Consider the following 23245-nt stretch of genomic DNA (forward strand, 5'->3'; position numbering starts at 1 on the left):
GTTGCCGACGGTGCTGCGTTTTTATTAAGAGATGAATTCACAGACATCTCAACACGATGCTGCCACGCTACTTGTACGATAATGGCGTTATCACTACGTTCTTAATAAAACTTTGCCCCGCTTATTGTCGGCCACGAACCGGCTACGCTTATTTTGTGCGGCTTCAATATAAGCGTGGGGAGGGCATGCAGCTTCCCGATCAAAATAGTGATAAAATAAAATATGATAAAATATTGCCTTCCTATCCTATGAAAATTCATTTTGAACAGTTATTGTTACGTTTATAGGTGTCGTGTCTTTCGCATTGGACACGACTGGGCGGCAGCTATTCTGGCTGGATGATGACGAAAGGTTAATTATGACGTCACAACTCAATGGCAGCGAGCCGAAGAGAATACTTGGTTGGATGAAACGTTCTAGGCACATATTCTTGGATACATTGAATAGGTAAGAAGCCCCATGTTCCCTTCAAAAATCATGAGGCATAGACAAGAACAGGCAAAAAAAAATTATGCCAATGGCTGACCTAAAGGAAAGTGACATTACCCCCCCCCCCCCCCGCTTATTCAGCGGCTGGCTGAGTCGTTGCGAAATTTTTGGCCCGATGTTACCCCCCCCCCCCCCCCCCCCCCCTTGAAAAAATCCTGCGTACGCCATTGGACAAGAATATTTATGTGTCACCTTTTGTGTCACTTTGTGCTGTAATGGCATTTTTAAAAACTCACCCTCTCGCTCTCTGCATGATCTTCTAGTCAAGGAATTGACAGCAAACTTTAGGAATATTACCCGGGGAAAGAGAGGGGGAGAGAGAAGGTTATGTCTCATCAAGGCCACGTCCTCTTAAAAAAAAAAAGGGGGGGGGGGTACACGTAACTGCGCGATTCTAATGCAATGCCACACAACGACAACGAAATCTTAATATCTATTATCGTAAAAACTTATGAGAAATGGCTAGTTTAAGTAATTTGATTCAGAAGCCTCGAAATGCCATCTTTCACGTCAGTCCTTTGTTTTTGCAATGCTGAATTGACACGACCGCCTTTTCTTGTTAAAATGACATTGTTTTTTTAATTCTCGAATTTTGAAGAGATGTTTGGCACACTTACTCTCTAGCATAATGTTATACGGATTAAGATGAGATCAGACATTAGTGAATGCGATTAGAAATCTTGTCCATTTAAGTGGAATGTAAGGTGCGCAGACATTAGGCCCCAATCAATATTTTGTTCCCAATGCCTGTTATTCCAGCTTTTCGTGGTTCTTGCGATAACCATGTATTGTCCCTCTAACAGTAGAGGTATCGTGGTCCAGCGGATTATGTCACCGGACTGTGGATCACGTGGGTCGCAGTTCGAAAAAATAAGACGCGTCCCGCCGCGACACTAATGTTCTTTGGCAAGATATTAATCTACATACATTTGCAACTCTCCACCCAGGTAAAGTAAATAGGTACCCGGTAGAAAGAAATTCCTCGAATCCTTTAGCGCCCTATTATGGCAGCTCAGCTACAGCCGGGGTAATAATAGTGATATGATGATACTAGAAGTTGCGCTACTGAATGGACCTATTATTATATATTCCACACCTTTCTATTCCTCTCCCGCTCTCGCACCTTTCTTTCTTTCTCTCTCTCTATATCTCTCTCTCTCTCTCTCCCCTCTCTCCCCTTTCTCTCTCTTTCAATTCAATTCAATTCATTTATTTTCCTATTTCAATCGTTCATATAATACAATGAGGGTACATTTTAACATATTCACATATTTATATATACATATAGATCAATTTGCACAATACAATACATTAAAAAAATAAACATGGAATTGAAAGCAAAGGAGGGCCGACTAAAAAGCAGAGCTTGAAGGGTGTAAGCCCCCTGTAAAAGTAATTATCATGAATTATTATTTTATAAGAAAAAACAAAAAACAACAATAATAACAATAACTGATTCAGTAATAACATTGATAAATACATACATGTTTATAAAAAGAAACAATCAAAGTTGCATAAAGTCACACTACAAATTATATTTAATTGGGGAATGCAATAGCCTAGTAACTATTCAGAAGAAAGCTTTTAAGTCTCCTTTTGAAAATTTGTATCGAATTACACTGTATAATATCATTTGAAAGAGAATTTCACAGTTTTGGACCTGTAAAAACAAATGTCTTTTGTGCAAAAGATGTTTTATTTAATGGTAGATGAAAAGAGCTCGCCTGGCGAGTGAGGTAACTATGAATCGAATAATTTCTTACGAACATATCATTAAAAGGCAAAGGTAATTGTTTAGTGTTGAGCTTGTACATTAACAGTCCAAGCTGAAAAATATACAAGTCTTTAATTTTATAAATGTTATTATTCAGAAAAATATTATTCGTATGTGCCCGGAAATCTGCATTATTAATAATACGAATCGCTCTTTTTTTGTAATATAAAGAGTCTATTAATTAAATCTTTCTCTCTCTATCTGCCCTCCTCTCTCTTTCTTTCTCTCTCTCTCCCCCTCTCCCCTCTCTCTATTTCTTTCTTCGCCTCTCTCTTTCTTTGCTCTAGGTCCCTCTATGTTGTTATATGTTTAAATGATGTTCTTTGTTGATATAGTGGTAAATATTTTTGTCCTAATAGATGGCTGTACTGGGACGCCAAGGACCCCCAACGCATACTATATAAAACGAACCTGGATGCCCCTGGATACTCTCGCTACAGTATGTCACCGATAGACGCGATAAACTGCTTGTTTATTGATAATCAAGGTAATATACAGGGCGTCACGGAAAAAAACGAAACCGAGAATTATCGATGTTTTATCATAATTTAATCACAATTATTGATAAATGACACATATTTGTAAGCTTAGATCATCCTCTTTCATTTGACGCAACTCATATGGTGCATATTTCTCGCATGAGTGATTAAAAACAATTTGAAGAAAGGATACTTAAAAGTCATTTGGCGAACGGTGTAATTTGAATTTCAAAGAGAAAAATCACATTTCTAGGAATTTTATTTTTTGCCCTTTCATAGACACCTCAACGCGGAAAAATCAGCCAAGAATAACACAGTTCTGTTTGTTTAAAATATTGCTTTATGAATGATCTGCCCAATAGCGTCGAACATAGTAAGGTGATGTTGTATGCTGATGATACAGGGGCTATGTTCAGTGCCTTAAACCCAAAGTACATAAGAGAGTACATTAAATAGTGATCTAGACTGGGTTAAATCATGGATTTACCATAATAAACTATCCCTTAATACGGACAAGAGTCACAAGACCAACTTCTTACTCATAGGGAAACACAAAAAGCTACGACATATCGAGGCACCAATCGACATAAAGATAGATGGTCTTCTGCAAATTCGACATGTAAAACATGTGAAATAGGTTGGTGTGTTGTTGGACATACTGCCAGCAAAATTGCTTGAAGGTTACCACTATTGAGACGTGTCAGAATATATCTAACGATAGGCAAATGCACTAGTATTACCAGATTTTGACTATTGTTGCACCTCAAGGTCAAATTGTAATGAAGGTCTTCGGGATACAAGTCGCATAAACAGATTTCTAGGATTTTTCTCTAAATCACTGTACTTACCCGAAGTTCAGACATGTTTTAAAAACTCAAGTGGATGAACAAGGAAAAACGTTGGCAATTCCAGAAATGTAAACTTATCTTTGATACTGTGAACGGTAATTCCCCTCATACCTTCAAGATATGTTTACTCGGTCTACAACAACACATCGTTAGAGCACTAGAATCTTTGATACTCGTGGATTAGTCATCCCGAAAGTTAAACTGAAAATGGTAGAAGAGCCTTTTGATTTGACGGTGCAATTTTCTGGAATAACCTCCCCAGTGAGGTACGAAATGCACAAATCAAGCAGTCCTTTTGCACAAGTTGTCAGAGAAAAATGTAAACGAAACCCAAAACATAGTACACGCAGATAGGGAGTCTGTCACAAACTTACCAATTATAGATTACTGTTTTTTTTCACAATTATCCTACAAACTTCAAATTATGTATACTTATGTTTAGACACTCTGTCACAACGATATAGGAATTGTTTTCAGAATTTGTTTATGATTGATTTTTTTTTAATTTTGTTTAACTTGCTGTGTTAACATTTACATTTGAAATTGTATCTGTATTATTTCTGGTATATCATGTTTACTATTCACCATGTAATGATGTTTTCATGTTTAATATATGTATTCCTTTTTTGTTCAGGGCCCCGAAGTATAACCTTATCTTAACTAATGATGTGGCTACCCAGTTGAAATAAATAAATAAATCATCGTCGTCATCACCAAAACAATCATCATCATCATCACCATCACCATCATCAACATCATCATCACCATCACCATCATCATCACCATCACCATCATCATCACCATCATCATCATCATCACCATCACCATCATCATCACCATCACCATCATCGTCACCGTCATAGTCACTAGAACCATAATAAGGCATCCACTATTTATTTCTCCTTTCTTTTTACAGGGAATAATCTGTACTGGGTGGATAACATTGTTAGTAATCTGAAATCCCTGAACCTCTCTCAACCCGGATCTAACGTCACGGAATTGTACCAACTACCGATCGCCAAACCCGTTGGTATAGCTTTACACGGAGGGCATTTCTTTGCGTTGTATGGTGATTCTGTGATACAGTATCAGCTCGATACACCAGAGGATGAAGTCCGCTTTGATGTGACCGCCTGGTCCCTAGATGGAGTCCCATTTCAAATCAAAATGAAGAGGGCAAGGGGACTCTTTGTCAGACGGTTTTAGAGGGCTGTTTCCATATGCAGGGTCTAGTGATGGTTCTAGAGGTTTCCTTTGGAGGAAGAGTCAAACCCCCAATAATTCTTGGTATATAAAGATTATATCTTCACTAAACTTCATGGACGAAAATATTGTCGATCAATATAATATTAATAAATTAAGTTCTGAGAAGATATGAATCATATCTATCAAGTATAAATCATATTCCCACAACCCATCATGCAAAGAGATACGAACAATTTAGTTAAACTTTAGAGGCAACATTGCATTTTACTCTTCTCTTGCACTTTATTACATTTACAAATCGTATAGATTTAAAACGTTAGCATATTTCCACATTAACAAAATTTGAAACCTCAATATCACTTCCGTGGGTTTCATCAATAACTACTGCCTGTAAACAAGACAATATCGAATCATCTTTGTTCATGGGGTTCTAGGACAATAACCCCCTGGGCAATCACCCCCCGGAAAATTACCCCCCCCCCCGGAAAACTACTCCCCATGGACAATTACCCCCCGGAGAATTACCCCCCCCCCCCGGATAATTACCCCCCGGATAATTACCCCCCCGAGGACAATTACCCCCGAAGGACAATTACCCCCCGGAAAACTACCCCCCGGAAAATTACACCCCCGAGGACAATAACCTCCGAGGACAACTACCCCCGAGGACAATTACTCACAAAGGACAATTACCCCCGGAAAACTACCCCTTGAGGAATTACCCCCCGAGGACAATTACCCGCCCCCGAGGACAATCAGGATTCAATAGCAAAAGACGATCTGAGACGGCATGCAGCCAGTGAAAACGAATTCGTTTGATAAAATTATGGAAATGCAAGCACTACTTTAAACAAACAGACCTTTTTCATTCCTTGCTCATTTTTCCTGATTGAGGTGTCATACGAAAGGGCAGAGACTCAACTTTCTAAAAATGTGATTTTCGCTTTGAAATTCAGATACCGTCCGCCAAATGACTTTTTGGTTTCCTCTCATTTTCAAATTCATTTTAATCACTCATGCGTGAAAAATGCATCATATAAATGGCATCAAATGAAAGAGGAGGATCAAAGCTTTCCAAACATGTGTCATTTATTAATCGTAAATGTGAATAAGTTATGATAAAACATCGATAATTCTCGGTTTCGTTTTTTCTGTGACGCACTGTATAATAAGTCTCATTATATAGCTCTATCCTACCCCTTCACAGGTTTTTGAGTTTTGTTGTATTATAGAAATACTTTCTGTAGCGAAACTGTAGTATAACAACAAGCAATATAAGCCTACTTTTTCACTTTTCATTTTTACTTTGCCGGTAGTGAGTATGCAGTCCTAAGGGTTGTAAATATTCAGCAAATAGGCAGGAAGGGGCTTCTTAAAAGAGCAAGCGGAATATTAATTTTTGTAGCACTGTTTTTTCTATAACTCTTAATCTTGTAAAAATGCAGTGTAAACTGTGCTTACGGGATCGCCACCTCTGGTACACTTCTTATGTCTGAATAGACGATTAATATTTTTTAGTCTTATGATGTATATTTTGTTTAATGTTAATGGGATCATGTTTACAAGTTCTACCAAACTTTGTTTGTGATCCCACCACATTAACATTAATATTTTATATTTGCCTATAGCCCTACCATGTTGTCGTTTTTTAATATTTCATTGCCATGTTTTATGCATGTTTTGTGGAAATAAATTAAATTCAATTCAATTCAATGTAAACTGACTACTGGTTTATCGGGTTTGTTGGGAAAGGTTAATAACGTTTTACATAACATTAACTGTTCATTGTGAGGTTATGTAGTCTTATTGTCAAAGCGACAACGTATTCAAAGTAGCAGCATAGTTTCAATATAACATCAATGATTGTATGGTCTATTAGTTATAAAATGCGTCACCGATATTTAGTTTTGTGTGGATAATGTTGTTCTTCTCCATGCAGATGTTTTATTCACTTAGTACAATAATTGATGATGGTGATTATAATGATAGTATAAATAATAATAATAATAATAATAATAATAATAATAATAATAATAATAATAATAATAATAGAGATAATAATAATAATGATAATATTAATATTACTACTACTACTATTACTACTTCTACCACTACTATTACTCCTAATACTACTACTTATGATAACAATAACGATGATGATAATAGTACAGGTATGCACGTCCACCCCTGTAAATAATACCAGTGGATAGCAGGCACAGTGGATGCACCAGCTCATCCCCGAATACACGAATGGGAGGTTATAACTTTGTACGGGAATGCTCATGAATGTCAACAGGAAATTTTAGATTTACACGTCGACATAGTGGACTGCTACGTGTGACGTCATTTACTTAGAAGTTATTTTGTCTCATGTGTTTACCAATACATCAGATTTTTCCTACGTTTACATTTCTTCTCTGGTATTTTTAATTTCGAAAATTAAAACAAATTCTTAATTCCTATTTAAAGGTTAAAAACTAATATTAAAAAGGAAAAGATGCGGCAACACAATTTTGAAAATTTCTTTTTTTTTAGTGATGAAGAATTTAGTGGTGATGAATTGATATTGAGTGATCATGATTCTGGTTATGAAAGTGACGATAGAGAATCCATCTCCATTATTTCTTCTTACAGAGACGATGAAGAAGGGTATGAGGCGGGCGATGAGGAAGAAGAAAGCGACTTTAGCGGTGAGGAATTTGTTTTGAGTGATCATGATTCTGATTCTGGATGATGAAGGCGTGGAAGAAAGCGACATATGATTTGTCTAATATGTTTACCAATGCAACAGAATTGTCTAACATGTAAATTTCTTTTCTGGCAATTTTATTTTGCAATTTTTTTTCTCCTAATTCCTATTTAAAGATTAAAAACTAATATTAAAAAGAAAAAGATGCGGCAACAAAATTTTGAAAATTTCGGTTATTTTAGTGATGAAGATTTTAGTGGTGATGAATTGATATTGAGTGATCATGATTCTTGTTATGAAAGTGACGATAGAGAATCCATCTCCATTGTTTCTTCTTACGAAGACGATGAGGAAGAAGAAGAAAGCGACTTTAGTGGTGATGAATTGGTAGTGTCTGATCATGATTCTGGTTATGAAAGTTTCGATCGTGCAGAGGTGGAAAGAGCCCTCGGAGAAGAAAATGAAAGAGGGTATGAAGCGGACAATGAAGCCGAGGAAGAAAGCGACGTATGATTTGTCTCATGTGTTTAACAATACAGCATATTTTCAAACATTTAAAAATCTTCTCTGGAATTTTAATTTCGAAAAAAAATCCTAATTCCTATTAAAGATTAACATATATTAATTATATTACGAAATATAAGCCTGCAGAAATCATGAAAATATAAATCTCCATTTCTGACCCATATATTCGAGGAAATATTAAAGCTTGATATTGTTGCATAGTTTTGTTTTATCATTATGATTGTAATGATAATAGGTCCATTTATATAACGCAGCCACTATATGAATATAAACTACTGCGTGTGATACAAAGTATCATATTACTACCCCGGCTGTAGGGTTATATATGGCGGTAAAGCATTCAAGGTACTTCTTCCTATCGGATACCTATTTACTTCACCTTAGTGGAAAGTGGCAAATTTAGATTATTGGCTTGCCAAAAGACACTAGGGCCTTTTCGATTCTGCACGACGAGAACGTGGGCTGCCCTTTTAAGGCAATGTGACGTCCTTTTAAGGCACTGGTAGTGACGTCACATTTCCTTAAAAGGGCAGCCCACGTTCTCGTCGTGCAGTATAGAAAAGTCCCTATTAGTGCTGCGGCGGGACTTGAACCGTGCATCTTGTGATCAACAGTCCGGTGACGTAACCACTAGACCACAACACCGATTATTGTCATAATTATTCGTCATCCGCCAATGCTTGTAGTAAGATGTATTTATTTATGAAAAAAAACTAAAACATTCATTAGTCTTGCTCGTTTTGGTTTGGCCTAGGGACCTTTTAAAGTTAACTTTAGTCATCTTATGTTAGTGGATCACAATGTGTTGTTGTGTTGACTTTGTTTTATTGTGTGTTTTCTTGATGTTGATGTATTTGCGATAAAGTGTCGAGTTGCGCTAGGGTTAGCATAAATCACATTTTATCATGATACTAATGAGATGTGTAAGGCGCTAAATCTACTTCAAATCATATGCTCAAAGCGCACTTGTGCAACTGTTCTGCTATTACGAATCTATTGAGGGGAGCAATAATTGACAGCACTGAAGATCAGCCCTGCATAAGCAAACGTTCTCTTTCCCAGTTAGTATTAGGGTATTTATTCGCGAATTTCACCACACAGTTTTTTAAAACGACTTTTTCTTTTCATAATGTTTTCATCAGTATGGATTACATAGCAAAATATGTGACAAATTGTCGCAGCTATCAGTTACGTCGATTTTCTTAGACATGTATGTAGGGAAAAACACAATTACTGAAAATCTAGAGTTTACAAGGCTTTGAAGAAACAACGGGTGAATCGTTCAACGAGGGTAAGATGCTTTGCATTATGACCCACGTCATCTCGCATGAAGTTTGCCTTGAAGATATTGGGGGAAATAACTAAGGAAAGTAAAAGCATATAGGAAATAAAGAAGAAGAAGGAGAATAAAAGGGAAAGATAGATGGAGAGACTGGGAGAGAGAGAGAGAGAGAGAGGTAGATAGAGAGAGAGCGAGAGAGAGAGCAAGAGACAGAAAGAGCAAGAGAGAGAAAAAGACAACGAGAGGGAGATATATATCAAGAGAGAGAGAGAGAGAGAGGTGAAAGAAAAAGAGATGAGGGGGAGGAATTATATAGAGAATAAATTGAGAGCTCTTATTTTATAAACGCGTAACGTTGTATTGACGTGAAATTAGTTTGCATATTTAATGAAAACGTGACTTTAGCGGTCTTTACAATATCCATCCAATCACGATTTTGATAATTTTGACCGTTCGCCAAAAAGCACTTGTAATCTATTCCAGATTTGTATATATTTTTTTCTTCATTTTTTTCTCTTTAAAGAAATGAAAAGGTAAAATAATAAAGACCTGCTCTGACCACCCTTGGCTCGTTTCCAAGTTTCTTTGCATAAAAGACCAGCAAACCAAAGAAATAGACCAAGTGATCGTTTACTTTGATAGCTGCCCTTGTCACAGTAAAGAGCGCTAAAAGCCACATCGCTAAAATGGTGAGTTTTTTTAAATTTCATCCTAAACATTACGTTTGTGTCTGCTTGTTTGTTGTCTATTTGTCATTTACCATAGTAAGTAACGTACGTAAATACAATGTTTATACTGTTGGTGTAGCAGTTAGCCAATGTCCCCTGTTTCCCTTCATATTTGTTATTATAGACCGATACTTATATACAATAGTATACATCGACTATTCTAACCTTTCATTGTCTATTGCTAATTGTAAATGTCTCTATTTTGATTATGAAAAATATATGCACCTGTATTTGTACGGCTCATGGCGTGTTCGAGGTAGCCATTTAGTTCCTGTTTTCTTATCTGGGACGCACTGAATATAGTTCTAACAAACACGTTCATGTGAATTCCGGATGATAAACTTAGATTTTGTCTTATCCACATGTTCAGCTCTGGCTTTACTATTTAGAATAGTTTCCATTTACAATAAGATGTATCACTTTAAAAACAATTCAAAATAATGTCCGAATGTTATTTTCGGGATTTCTAATTTTCATGACCCTGCCATTTGATTCGATTTCGATATTCAATAGATATAATGTAGAATTTGTTATACGGTGCAGAAAAAGTCTAAATAACCTGGCTAATAACCAGCCCGTCTGGACACACACTGCGTGTTGGTAACATAGGTTAACTCTCGATTGCAAAATAACCACGCAGACAGTGCCATGTTGGATATAAATCAAACCTACACTGCTATAATATGTATCTTACAGTTTTTGTTGGACATTTTAAAAACTTCATGTTACATTGTCATTATCATTCAGAACATCATTGCAGTTTGGATTGTGGTATCACTCTCGGCATCTGCCTCAGGTAAGACTTTTCTCATCTGTTTAATTTGCATCCTCTCAACATTATTCTTATATCAGAAATAAACAATCTGGATATCATATTAAACAATATATATGTATTATGAGACAAGTATTTCCGTAAAGCACGGACATGGAGAAAGATTTCTGGATGTAACTAAAAGTACATGACGCAAAGTCGAAAATCCGCTTTAGGCAAAGTCATATCAGGGATCATTTTGTTTATTTTGTTTATTGGTAGAATCCGCTCTCAAATTAGTCACTACTTTGAAGTGGGTTCTACTACTATAACTATAATTTTCGAGTGAATCCAAAGCCTCACAAACACAAGAAGGGGTCCATAATAATTAAACTCAGGGGCGTAAATCCCAGGGGGATGGGGGGGGGGGGGGCTGCATCCCCCCCCTGGCTTGAAGTAAGGGGGATGGTCTGTAAAAACATCCCCCCTGATATTACAACAAAAAGAGAGAAAAAAAAGGAAGAAGAAGAAGAAGAACAAAATGTGATTGTTTCAGTTTCAGCATAATGCATGAGAAATTAGTTATTTTGTTTATGTATGTATAACTGTATAGCCTACACATATAGTCACAGTATGTCACTATCATTAAGAATATTTGCGCGACTTGCGCGAACAAGCACTTCATAAACTTCAGAATAATACGAAACCCACTATATACACAAAATGCATTGGGCCGCGCCCCTGCCAGCCGGTCACGCAGTCTTCTGCATATTGCACCGCATGCATGCTCCGCTCTCTCGCGCTAGCAATTCAGAACAATTGTTCCCGCCCGCGCGATCTAGGGGAGGTAGGGGCCAATAGGTTACCTTGACGACTGCACTGATCTTGATTGCGCCGTGTGTGGTCGAACGGTCAGTATAAAGCGCCGTTGCAGGTTAGACCGTTTCAGGAACGGTCTAAAGTTCGCCTTCTCGTCTTCTTTCTATAATAATTATATCAAACGTCTAAGGTTTTCGCGCTTCGCGCGGGAAGGGGAAACTGAATTCAGACGAGAATTAAGAGTCGAGAACAGTACACCTAATCGTCTGCTTTCTCTAACAATTTAAGGAAACGTCAAGGCTTCCGCGCTTCGCGCGAGAGGGGGAACTGAATTCAGATAAAGAGGGCTTATTAAGAGTCGAAAACGGTACAACGAATCGTCTGCTTTCTCTAATAATTTAATGAAACGTCAAAACTTCCGCGCTTTGCGCGGGAGGGGTAAACCGAATTCATACAAAGATTAACAGTCGAGCACGGTTTAACAAATCGTCTACTTTCTCTAATAATTTAAGGAAACGTCAAAGCTTCCGCGCTTCGCGCGAGAGGGTGAAACTGAATTCAGATAAATAGGGCTTAATAAGAGTCGAAAACGGTGCAACGAATCGTCTTCTTTCTATAATAATTGAATCAAACGTCTAAGCTTTTCGAGCTTCGTGTGGGAAGGGGAAACTGAATTCAGACGAGAAATAAGAGTCGAGAACAGTACACCCAATCGTCTGCTTTCTCTAATAATTTAAGGAAACGTCAAGGCTTCCGCGCTTCGCACGGGGTAAACCGAATTAAGACAAAGATTAAGAGTCGAGCACGGTTCAACAAATTGTCTACTTTCTCTAATAATTTAATGAAACGCCAAAACTTCCGCGCGGGAGGGGGGGAACTGAAATCAGACAAGGCTTTACAGTCGAGAACGGTACTGCAAATCGTCTTCTTTTTATAATAATTTAATGAAACGCCAAAGCTTTCGCGCTTTGCGCGGGAGGGGCGGGGGAATTCATACAGACAAGGGTTAACAGTCGAGAACGGTACAATAAATCGTCTTCTTTTCCTAATAATCTAAGGAAACGTCTAAGCTTCCACGCTTCGCGCGGTAGGCTTATATCACCCACACCCCCGAATGAGCGCGCTTCGCGCACTCTTTGAGTGATTCGCCTGCTCACTACCGCCCCTCCCTAAAATGAGATCCTAGCTCCGCGCCTGCATTAAAATATATAGCTATGATGGTGACTAAGTTGACGAAATAATTCGTTTATTTATGTCGTCGAGGAAAATGACCATTTGCGCATACGCAAGTACTATAGATAGTCCGTAGGAAAAACAATTTAGCATTCGGCCCGGGTATATATATAATTTTCTAAGCGATGGGACTCAAAATAAAGAGTTCACATCTTCCTGACGAAATACTCAATCTTTATGTTACTACTTGAAAGTGTGTCGTCTTATTTCGAAAGTTCATTATAATAAAACACTACAGTTTGCAGCTGTCAGTATTTCGAAATATATGTCCAATTATTTTACTTTATGGTTGTCAAATTTGGCATGTGCGTGCATGTATGTATGCATGTATAAATTTATGTATATGTGTTTGGGTATGTGTGTGTTTGTTGTGTGTGTGCGTGTGTGTATGTGCGTGTGTGTGTGTGTTTTGTGTTTGTGCGTGCGCGATCGCGCGCGCTTGCGTAAATTAGTGTGGGCGTGTGCTCGTGCTAGTATGTGATGGCTATCGCCGATCATCCCCCCACTCCTCGGTACGGATTCACGCCCCTGATTAAACTCGTAACCAAGTGGCTTTCTATTCATTTGCGTTAACTCATAAGCAGAAGAGTGTCTCCTTTTAATTATGTTTCGAACTGGAATGCTACGAATCGCATATAGAATGAGTAAAAATCACACACAAAAACCTTCTTTTCAGGAGAAAATTATTCCATTTTGAACCGTGTACAATGACCCAATGTTTACACATACACATTTGCATTAGGCCTATACATGCAGCACGTTTCCCGTTTTTAAACATAATTCATTTTTCGGAGACCAAAAAAAAAATTCAGTTGTAAAACTAGTCCTTTTCTTTATAACCTATATCATGCGAATTTATTATTTCAAATATCAAACTATACTTAGCTACCAGCCTGGGAAAATGCCCTACACCAGTCTGTTTTAAGCCGTCACATGTCCTACGCGAATCAGAAGACAACGAACTAAAACACCTGTTCTTCAGAAACCAGTCACCATGGTTACCTCGTGACATGACCATATTAACGTGCGCGGAACCGGGTAAATGCATTCTTATTTTGATTTGACTTGATTTTTGATTTGATGTTTATGTATTCCATATAATCAACATATTTATATTTACAACCTTATAACCTTAGTTGTATGATAATTACATGGTATATACAGAAAAGGGGTAATCTTAAGCCTTATTTTGACTTATCATTTTGGCGTAAAAATAGTGAATGAATATTAATTATGTTTTTTCTTTACACATGGTAGCTTTTACTTCTATTCAGTTCATAGAAAACACGAACAAACAAACAAATACACCGGTACATATATACCGTTCTTAATGCATGTACCGTTCCGTGCATGTAAGAGCAATCCCTGTGCTAATGGAGCTTCATGTTGGGAAGAATTTGAAGGGTTCTCATGGTGCAACCCTGACGTCATAGGACCTATCTTGGTTGGCTGGTTATTTTACCTGACTGCTAAGGAGGATTAATGCCTTACCAAAGGGCACTAGCGCATCGCCTTGGTTTCGAACCCGGGTCACTTGATTACGAGACCACTCATAGGACCTATCTTTAACAAGCCCGGATGTAAGTCCTTGGTTCATTTCCTTCACTCAATATTTAAAATAATGCCATGAATTTAAAGCAAGATTGCACTCCTTGTATCTACCTGCGCCCTCTATATAGCCAACAATACCTAAACGGTACCAAATGGTCCACATGATCCCCTTTTTATTATGTTAATTGAGAGCTGATTAGATGAGATAACCACCTGCCAGTGACCTCGCAGGGAGGTCTAATCCCTTCCGGCAAAACTAGTGTAGATGGGCTTTAAAACAAATTAACAATATTTGCATAATCATAGTAATAATAATTGATTCTTATTGAGCCGCTATTACAGGCAAACTGATCAGAGCGCTATAAAACAGAAAAGAAACATACAAATCATAACAATCAAATAAGGAACAGTAGTTAAAATATTATGAACGAATTGAAATTTAGATACTCAAAACTTACTTTGACGAGTCAAGATAGAAAGAGTTGGGTTTAAGTTTGTTTTTTAAAGTGTCTTCTCGACTACAAAGGCGGAGAGTTTTTTTTTAACATAAATTTATTTTTAAAATGTGCTTGAAGCTTCATTTGTTCAATACTGGAATGACAACCCATATTGCTATAAAAAAAAGCGTAAATGTAAGTGATGATACCACAAAGTGAATCATACACGGCAATTCGAAGCAAAGTAGCAACTAGAGGTGACTAATAAAGCCCGGTATTTAATGGCATAAGGTGAAATATATGATAAGTGACGTATTCAGCACAATAAGATAATGAAGTCGGAGTCGATGTAGCCCTACCCGCTCCCCTCTCCCCATTGAAGACGAAGAACAATATACTTATGCACCTTGATAAAATAGTCTTCTCAAACGGAGATGCCAAACCTCACCTCCCTCTTTATCCCGTTCCTCTTTGTTATCGTACATAAATGGGATTAGTTGGCTCAGTCAGTAGAGCGTCCGCCTCACAACCGGGAGGTCGTGGGTTCGAATCCCGGCCGCGTCATACCAAAAGACGTTAAAAGATGGGAGTTGTTGCTACCTTGTTTGGCGTTCAACAATAAGGGATAGAGCAACGTCGATCTGGCGCTGCTCAGTGGCTGCCGGGCTCACGATCAATTGGGCAAAAAGAATTTCCGTTTCGGTTTAATAAAATTTGGAGTGGACTATTAGGCTATTATTATTATTATATTATTGTGTTATTTAATTAAAAATAGCGATTGTTACCTCACTGCCTCATAGTCTCGTCGTTTAAATATAATAATGTAAAAAGTATGAATGAGATATCTGATTTATTATCATGCATTATATTCCCGAAGAGACCTGTGGTAGCACGTAATTTTGTCCCTTGTTCCTGGCATTTTTACTTATTTATATTTGTTTCCTGTATTTTGAAACTATATCTTTGATAATTGTTATCCTTTATTGGGCAGAATATTGACAATGATCCTACAAATCTGGATTTTAGTCAATAAAACAGAATTTCTATTTCAATTTTATTAATCAGAAAACCCCTCAGACGCCCAGACAGACGACCAAGCAGCCGATTCCATAAACGATCAAAGAAACGATAAATCGCGCAATGAAACAGCGGATGGATCGCACAATGAAACAGCCGATGGATCGCACAATGAAACAGCGGATGGATCGCACGATGATACAGCCGATGGATCGCACAATGAAACAGCCGATGGATTGCACGATGATACAGCCGATGGATCGCACAATGAAACAGCCGATGGATCGCACAATGAAACAGCGGATGGATCGCACGATGATACAGCCGATGGATCGCACAATGAAACAGCCGATGGATTGCACGATGATACAGCCGATGGATCGCACAATGAAACAGCCGATGGATTGCACGATGATACAGCCGATGGATCGCACAATGAAACAGCCGATGGATCGCACAATGAAACACCCGATGGATCGCACAATGAAACACCCGATGGATCACACAATGAAACACCCGATGGATCGCACAATGAAACACCCGATGGATCGCACGATGAAACACCCGATGGATCGCACAATGGAACACCCGACGAATCGCAAGATCAACCGATCGGCCGTACGGTTGTTCTCATGTCAAGTGACGATCGCATTGTGATTTTTGGGAAAGCACGTGATGACGAGTCTCTAGAGTTCATCACCTATCATGCTTTCACGGTATCAGGCAAACCGAGTATAGTAGACTTCGATCCAGTCTCTACGTCGATTTATTGGTCTGATTCAAACACTATCAACCGATTACACTTGGAAACATACTCACAATCTGTGATCGTCTCCAACGCAAGCAAGTATTATAAAACTATTTCACATTATTTCAAATATTCTAAATTATATCCCTTCTATGAATATTCATAAGTTTTCTAAATACATGATTGGTCAATTGGTGGTCACGTGATAAAATATAATTTCACTATTTGAAAAAAAATCTCTGCCAGAGCTCCGAATATTTTCCATTTTTTTTTCATGGGCAGAACCGCGCATGCTCTATGAGATTTTCAGGTAGAAAAGCATTGTGACATCACATCATGGTCAGTCAAACATAATGCGCAATTAGCGCGTCTTATTAAATTGGCGTTAATATAATTGTGCGCAAATTAAATTGACAAATTCAAACTGATTGTAAACTTCTCCAATACCCGGCCCAAATGTTGGTGACATAAGAATAAAGTTAAAAACCATATGCCATCCATTCATTAGGTCAGACGTTCGGATCGTAACGAAGTGATATAAAACAAATATACCAAGCATTTAGTTCGTAAGAATAGTGGAAATTGTGTATCTTCGGAGGGACTGGCAACAGTTACTATTTTTTCCTCGGGGCTTCGCCCCTCGGAAAAATTAGTACTAAGCCAGTCCCTCCTCAGATAAATAATTTCCACTATTCTTTCTCACAGCTTCGTATATTTGAATATTACACCGCAATAATTAGGCCCATTTTATCGGGAATAATCAAAATTACTTCACTGTAGGCAGTCGAAGTGGTCACGTGACACCATGTCACACGTGATAAAGCAAACAAGTTTCCATCAAAAAGTGTAATGTATCAAATAAGATTATGAATGGACATTTTCCCTCATACCTGATATTCCGCTTTTTGATCAGGGGCCTGTTTCATAAAACTTGATATCTATAACAAATGTTAGATTACTATAACAAATTAGCTTTCAGCCAATCAGATCCCATGATTTCAATAGCTTGTAACAGTAGCTTGTAACATGTTATTGATATCAAGTTTTATGAAACAGGGCCCATATGGTATCCCTCATTACAGTCTTCCCGGTCCTTGCGATATCCATTTAAAAGGGGTGAAAGGGGAACCTCTTGGGGCTTCACTTGAATGTCTTGATCTGCATTTCATGAAAGGTTGAGGTTGAACGTGAATAAGGAGTGACAAGAACCTATGCCTTTGCTAATTGGAGCCATCATTTAATAAGTTGTAGAGGCATATCTATAAACCTATAGCGACAACTCCTGTACTCGTCCCCAACGCACTACCCAGTCCTATACATGTGGTATGATACTTAAACCCGTTGATTACTAAATTCTCTTATTCCCATAGACCTAAAACAGGGACCACCCGGTTAATGTAGATAATAGGTTAATGGTGCACAATAGCTACCTAAAGGCCCGCTCCCACAGCCCTGCGAACTTACGAAGACCATGCCGATCACCCCGATCTAAAAGAGTTATCAAATCGGGGGAACTATCGCCGTGAAAATCCAGCAATTTGGCAAATTAAAGATTACATCACGACTGTACTGCGTTGCTCTCGCTGCCACTACGATTACACCTAGACCAAAATGCCGACCAAATGGTCGTTACCACTATGTTGTTGCTACGCCGAACATGACCATGATACGTTGTTTTACAGACCTAGAAGACTGTAGGACGATGTCGCTACGCTGCATGGTGCTGGCCATATTACGCTTCTAGTACGCTTCTACTACGATTTGTGGCGATGTCTTTATAAATCAGGGGTGTTCAAGCTTCTCTTCAGTTCTTTCCTAACTTCGAAGCTGAACGGCCTAAAGCGGGTCGAAATAGTTGACGACAGTGCTGCGTTTTTATTACGAGATTTGTACGCATACGTCTCAAGACGATGCTAGCACGCTGCTTGTACAATATTGGCGTTCCCACTACGTTATTAATAAGACATTGTCCCGCTTATAGTTGACCAAGAACCGGCTACGCTTATTTTGTGCAGGTTCAGAATAAACGTTGGGAGAGCAGGCAGCTTCCCGATCTGGGAGATCCAAACCCGACCAAACTACGTTCATGGAGATCCTCCCACGTTTGGCCCCAGTGGCGGATCCAGGCATTTTTATGGAGATGACCCCCCCCCCCCCCCCCCCAGTGAGCGAATTATTGGCCGGCTAATTATTTTCTCACGAATTTGGCCCCTCCCCTACCGCCGGCTGGATCCGCCCACGATTAACCCCGATTGGCCACGCTCTCAGCCACGTTTCGACCGTTGTAGAAACGCCGTGTGACCGGGGTATTAGCTATATACATGGGCATGATTACGTTGTGGCTATTACAAAAACAAAAAAAAATCCCTCTACTACTGATGAAATATTGCCTTCCTATGGAAATTCATTGTGAACTGTTATGTTTACGTGTATAGGTGTCGTGTCTTTTGCATTGGACATGGCTGGGGGGAAACTGATCTGGATGGATGATGAAGAAAAGGCCATGATGAGGTCACAACTAAATGGCAGCGAGCCGAAGACAATACTTGGTAGTATCAAACGTTCTACGCACATAACCTTGGATACATTGAATAGGTAAGAAGTCCCGTGCCCCCTCAAAAAAAACATGAGGCATAGGGGAATATGATTAGAAATCTTGTCCATTTTAAAGGGATAGTTGAGTTCTTGTTTCGAACCGCAAATACCTGCAAAGTGCATGGTTATTGCTCTTATTCTTATTTATGACATTTCTAGTGCTCTTACAGGACCTAAAATTGCTGTGAAGGCAATTTTAGACCCCAAAATGTGTGTAATGTAGCTATACGATCATACCAATTCGGCTCCACTTTCCAGAAAATATGGTAACCGTTCATTAATAAAATAATTAATAATAACTATACACGGGCAGGCTGGTTGTGCGTATTATAACCAGCATGAAAAGCCAATAAAAGCCCCAAATCTGCGTCGGCTGCAATTAATGTAATAAAGCGCTATCTTGTTTTTTTTTTCGTCAACGGCTGGTTCCAAAGCAGTCTCTGAACCGATTTTGATCAAACAAAGATGATTTAGTCATTTAAATTGTATGTTCTTCCAAATTTGACATTTAAGTTTTCATTATCTCAACAAACAAAAAGTTGTGTATCACCCTCTGCAACAAAACTATTCCTTTAAGTTAAATGTTAGGTGAGCAGACATTAGGCCCCATCGTTTTATAAGATTGTGAATGAATATTTTTTTTCCCAATGCCTGCTATTCCAGCGTTTCGTGATTCTTGCGATACCCATGTAGCGCTGGATTACATTTGTCAAAAGAGTATTGATGAACATCGCCATTGTCCCTCTTATAGGAGAGGTATCGTGGTCTAGCGGATTTGTCACCGGACTGTGGATCACATGGTTCGCGGTTCGAGTCCCGCCGTGACACTAATGTTCTTTGGCAAGGACATTAATTAACTTTGATTTGCAACTCTCCACCCAGGTAAAGTAAATAGGTACCCGGTAGAAAGAAATTCCTCGAATCCTTTAGCGCCCTATTATGGCAGCTCAGCTACAGCCGGGGTAATAATAGTGATATGATGATACTAGTAGTTGCGCTACTAAATGGACCTATTATTATATATTCCACACCTTTCTATTCCTCTCCCGCTCTCGCACCTTTCTTTCTTTCTCTCTCCATATCTCTCTCCATATCTCTCTCTTTCTCTCTCTCTCCCTCTCTCTCCCTCTCTCTCTCCTCCTCCTCTCTCTCCTCCTCTTTCTCTTTCTCTCTCTCTATCTGCCCTCCTCTTTCTTTCTCTCTCTTTCTCTCTCTCCCTCTCTCTCCTCCTCCTCTCTCTCCTCCTCTTTCTCTTTCTCTCTCTCTATCTGCCCTCCTCTTTCTTTCTCTCTCTCTCTCTCTCCCTCTCTCTCTCTAAGTCCCTCTAAATTGTTTTATGTTTAAATAATGATGTTCTTTGTTGATATAGTGGTAAATATTTTTGTCCTAATAGATGGCTGTACTGGGACGCCAAGGACCCCGAACGCATACTATATAGAACGAGCTTGGATGCACCTGGAGTCGAGGTCTTCACCATGTCACCAATAGACGTGATAGCCTGCTTGTTTATTGGTAATCAAGGTAAAAGAACCCGAGAATTATCGATGTTTTATCATATAACTTAATCACAATTATAATTAACAAATGACACATATTTGTAAAGCTAAGATCATCTTCTTTCATTTGATGCAACTCAAATGGTGCATATTACTCGCATGAGTGATTAAAAACAATTTGAAGAAAGGGTACATTTGGCGAACGGTGTTTGAATTTCAAAGAGAAAATCACATTTCTAGAAAGTTAATTTTCTGCCCTTTCAATTGACACATCAATCCGGAAAAATCAGCCAAAAATAACAAAGTTCTATTTGTTTAAAGTATTGAATGATCTGCCCGATGATATGGCGGTTATGTTTAGTGCCTTAAACCCAAATGACATAGTATATTGAATAGTGATTCTAGACAGGGTTAAATCATGGATTTACCTTAATAAACTATCCCTTATTACGGATAAGACCAACTTCTTATTTATAGGGACACATCAAAAACTACGACATATCAAGGCACCGCTCGACATAAAGATCGTTGATCTGCACATTCGACATTTAAAACATCAGCAAATGCTGATGCACTGGTATTACCATATTTTGACTATTGTTGCACCTCGTGGTCAATTATTGTAATCAAGGTCTTCGGAACACACTGGTTAAGTCGCATAAAAACAGATGGCTAAGATTGTATTCTAAATCAATCTACCTTATCCCCGAGTTAAGAAATGTTTTCAAAAGTCAAGAGGACGAACATGAAAAACGTTTGCAATTCCAGAAATGTAAACTTATGTTAAATAGATACTTTAATTCCCCTCATACCTTCACGATATGTATACTCAGTCTGCCAGAACGCATCGTTATATCCCATAAAACCTCTGATACTCGTGGATTAGACATCCACAATTTTTAGAAGGTCCTTTTAATGTTAAGGTGCAATTATCTGGAACAACCTCCCTAGTGAAGTACAAAATGCACAAATCAAGCAGTCCTTTTGCACAAGTTATTTGAGAAAAATGTAAACGAAACCCAAAACATAGTACACGCAGATAGGGAGTCTGTCACAAACTTACCAACTATAGATTACTGTTTTTCTTACAATTATCCTACAAACTAAAACATGATTTAGACTTATGTTTAGAAACATTTACATTTTAAATTGTATCTGTATTATTTCTGGTATATCATGTTTACTATTCACCATGTAATGATGTTTTCATGTTTAATATATGTATTCCTTTTTTGTTCAGGGCCCCGAAGTATAACCTTATCTTAACTTATGATGTGGCTACCCAGTTGAAATAAAACGAAATAAATAAATAAATCATCATCGTCATCACCACACCAATCACCATTATCATCACCATTACCATCACCATCATCATCATCATCATAATCGTTATCCTCATTATTATCATCATCAATTTCATCATCCCTTTCACAATCATAATTATCATCATCACCGTCATCATCATCATCATCATCATCATCATCGCTATCATCACTAGGCATCGTTCGTCATTATTATTAAGCAGAAGCAAGGGATAAGAGTAAATTATAAGCCACCATAAAACAAAACTATTGTCATTGTGTATTTAATAAGGCGTATCCGGACACTTATCCCCTTGACATCCACCCCCGGATAACCACCCCAGTCAACTACACCCTAGGACAACTACCCCCTAGGGCAAACATCCTTTAGGACGAATACCCCCAGGAACACCTACCCCCGGAAAACTACCCCCATACAACTACCTCCCAGGACAACTACCCCCTAGGACAGCTACCCCCGGACAACGACCCCCGGGGGTAGTTGTCCAAGGGGGTAGTTGTCCCGGGGAGTAGTTGTCCTAGGGAGTAGTTTTTCTAGGGGGTAGTTGTCTTAGGGGTAGTTGACTAGGGGTTGTTATACGGGGGTCGATGTCCAGGGGGTAGGTGTCCTAGAACCATAATAACGCATCCACTATTTATTTCTCCTTTCTTTTTACAGGGCGTAATCTGTACTGGGTGGACAACGATAGCCAATCCCTGAAATCCCTGAACCTCTCTCAACCCGGATCTAACGTCACGGAATTGTACCGTCTAAATGTTCTCAGACCCTCCGGTATAGCTTTACACGGAGGGCATTTCTTTGCGTTGCATGGTAATTCTGTGATACAGTATCAGCTCGATACACTAGATGATGAAGTTCGCTTTGATGTGACCGCCTGGTCCCTAGATGGAGCCCCTTCTCAAATAAGAATGAAGAGGGCAAAAGGATTGTTTGTCAGACGGTTTTAGAATGGCTGTACCCATAAGCAGGGACCAGTGGTGGTTCTAGAGGTCTCCTTTGGACGATCGAGGAGTCAAATCCCCATTAGTCTTTATGAGCCACGTGTTGGAAATGAATGCAAGAACCTCCAAGACCCACCCCCTCGGATTATATCTTCTATAAAAACTTCATTGACGAAAATATTATTGATCAATATCATATTAATCAATTAAGTTCTGATATATTATTATGATATATTCTTATATACCGAACTTAATGACATTTCAGGCATGTTGTTGATGATTGATTTTGAAAAGGCCTTCGATTGTATATCTCA

General features: G+C 38.6%; 2 protein-coding genes across 2 annotated transcripts; both read left to right on the forward strand.

Moving 5' to 3' along the window:
- Window positions 1–294: 294 nt before the first annotated feature.
- On the forward strand, window positions 295–5245 carry LOC105444990. The gene is made up of 3 exons (XM_030992558.1): window positions 295–447; window positions 2623–2750; window positions 4507–5245. The coding sequence occupies exons 1-3, from the start codon at window positions 359–361 to the stop codon at window positions 4794–4796; spliced, it is 507 nt and encodes a 168-aa protein (XP_030848418.1). The 5' UTR covers window positions 295–358; the 3' UTR covers window positions 4797–5245.
- A 2190-nt stretch (window positions 5246–7435) lies between these two features.
- Window positions 7436–22937, forward strand: LOC115927628 (dentin sialophosphoprotein-like). The gene is made up of 4 exons (XM_030993736.1): window positions 7436–7486; window positions 10768–10816; window positions 15877–16560; window positions 22648–22937. Exons 1-4 carry the CDS (start codon window positions 7436–7438, stop codon window positions 22935–22937), a joined length of 1074 nt encoding a protein of 357 aa, XP_030849596.1.
- Window positions 22938–23245: the final 308 nt, after the last annotated feature.

Source organism: Strongylocentrotus purpuratus, unplaced genomic scaffold (genome assembly GCF_000002235.5).
Source record: "Strongylocentrotus purpuratus isolate Spur 01 unplaced genomic scaffold, Spur_5.0 spur5_scaffold_20, whole genome shotgun sequence".
NCBI classification, from domain to species: Eukaryota; Metazoa; Echinodermata; class Echinoidea; order Camarodonta; family Strongylocentrotidae; genus Strongylocentrotus; species Strongylocentrotus purpuratus.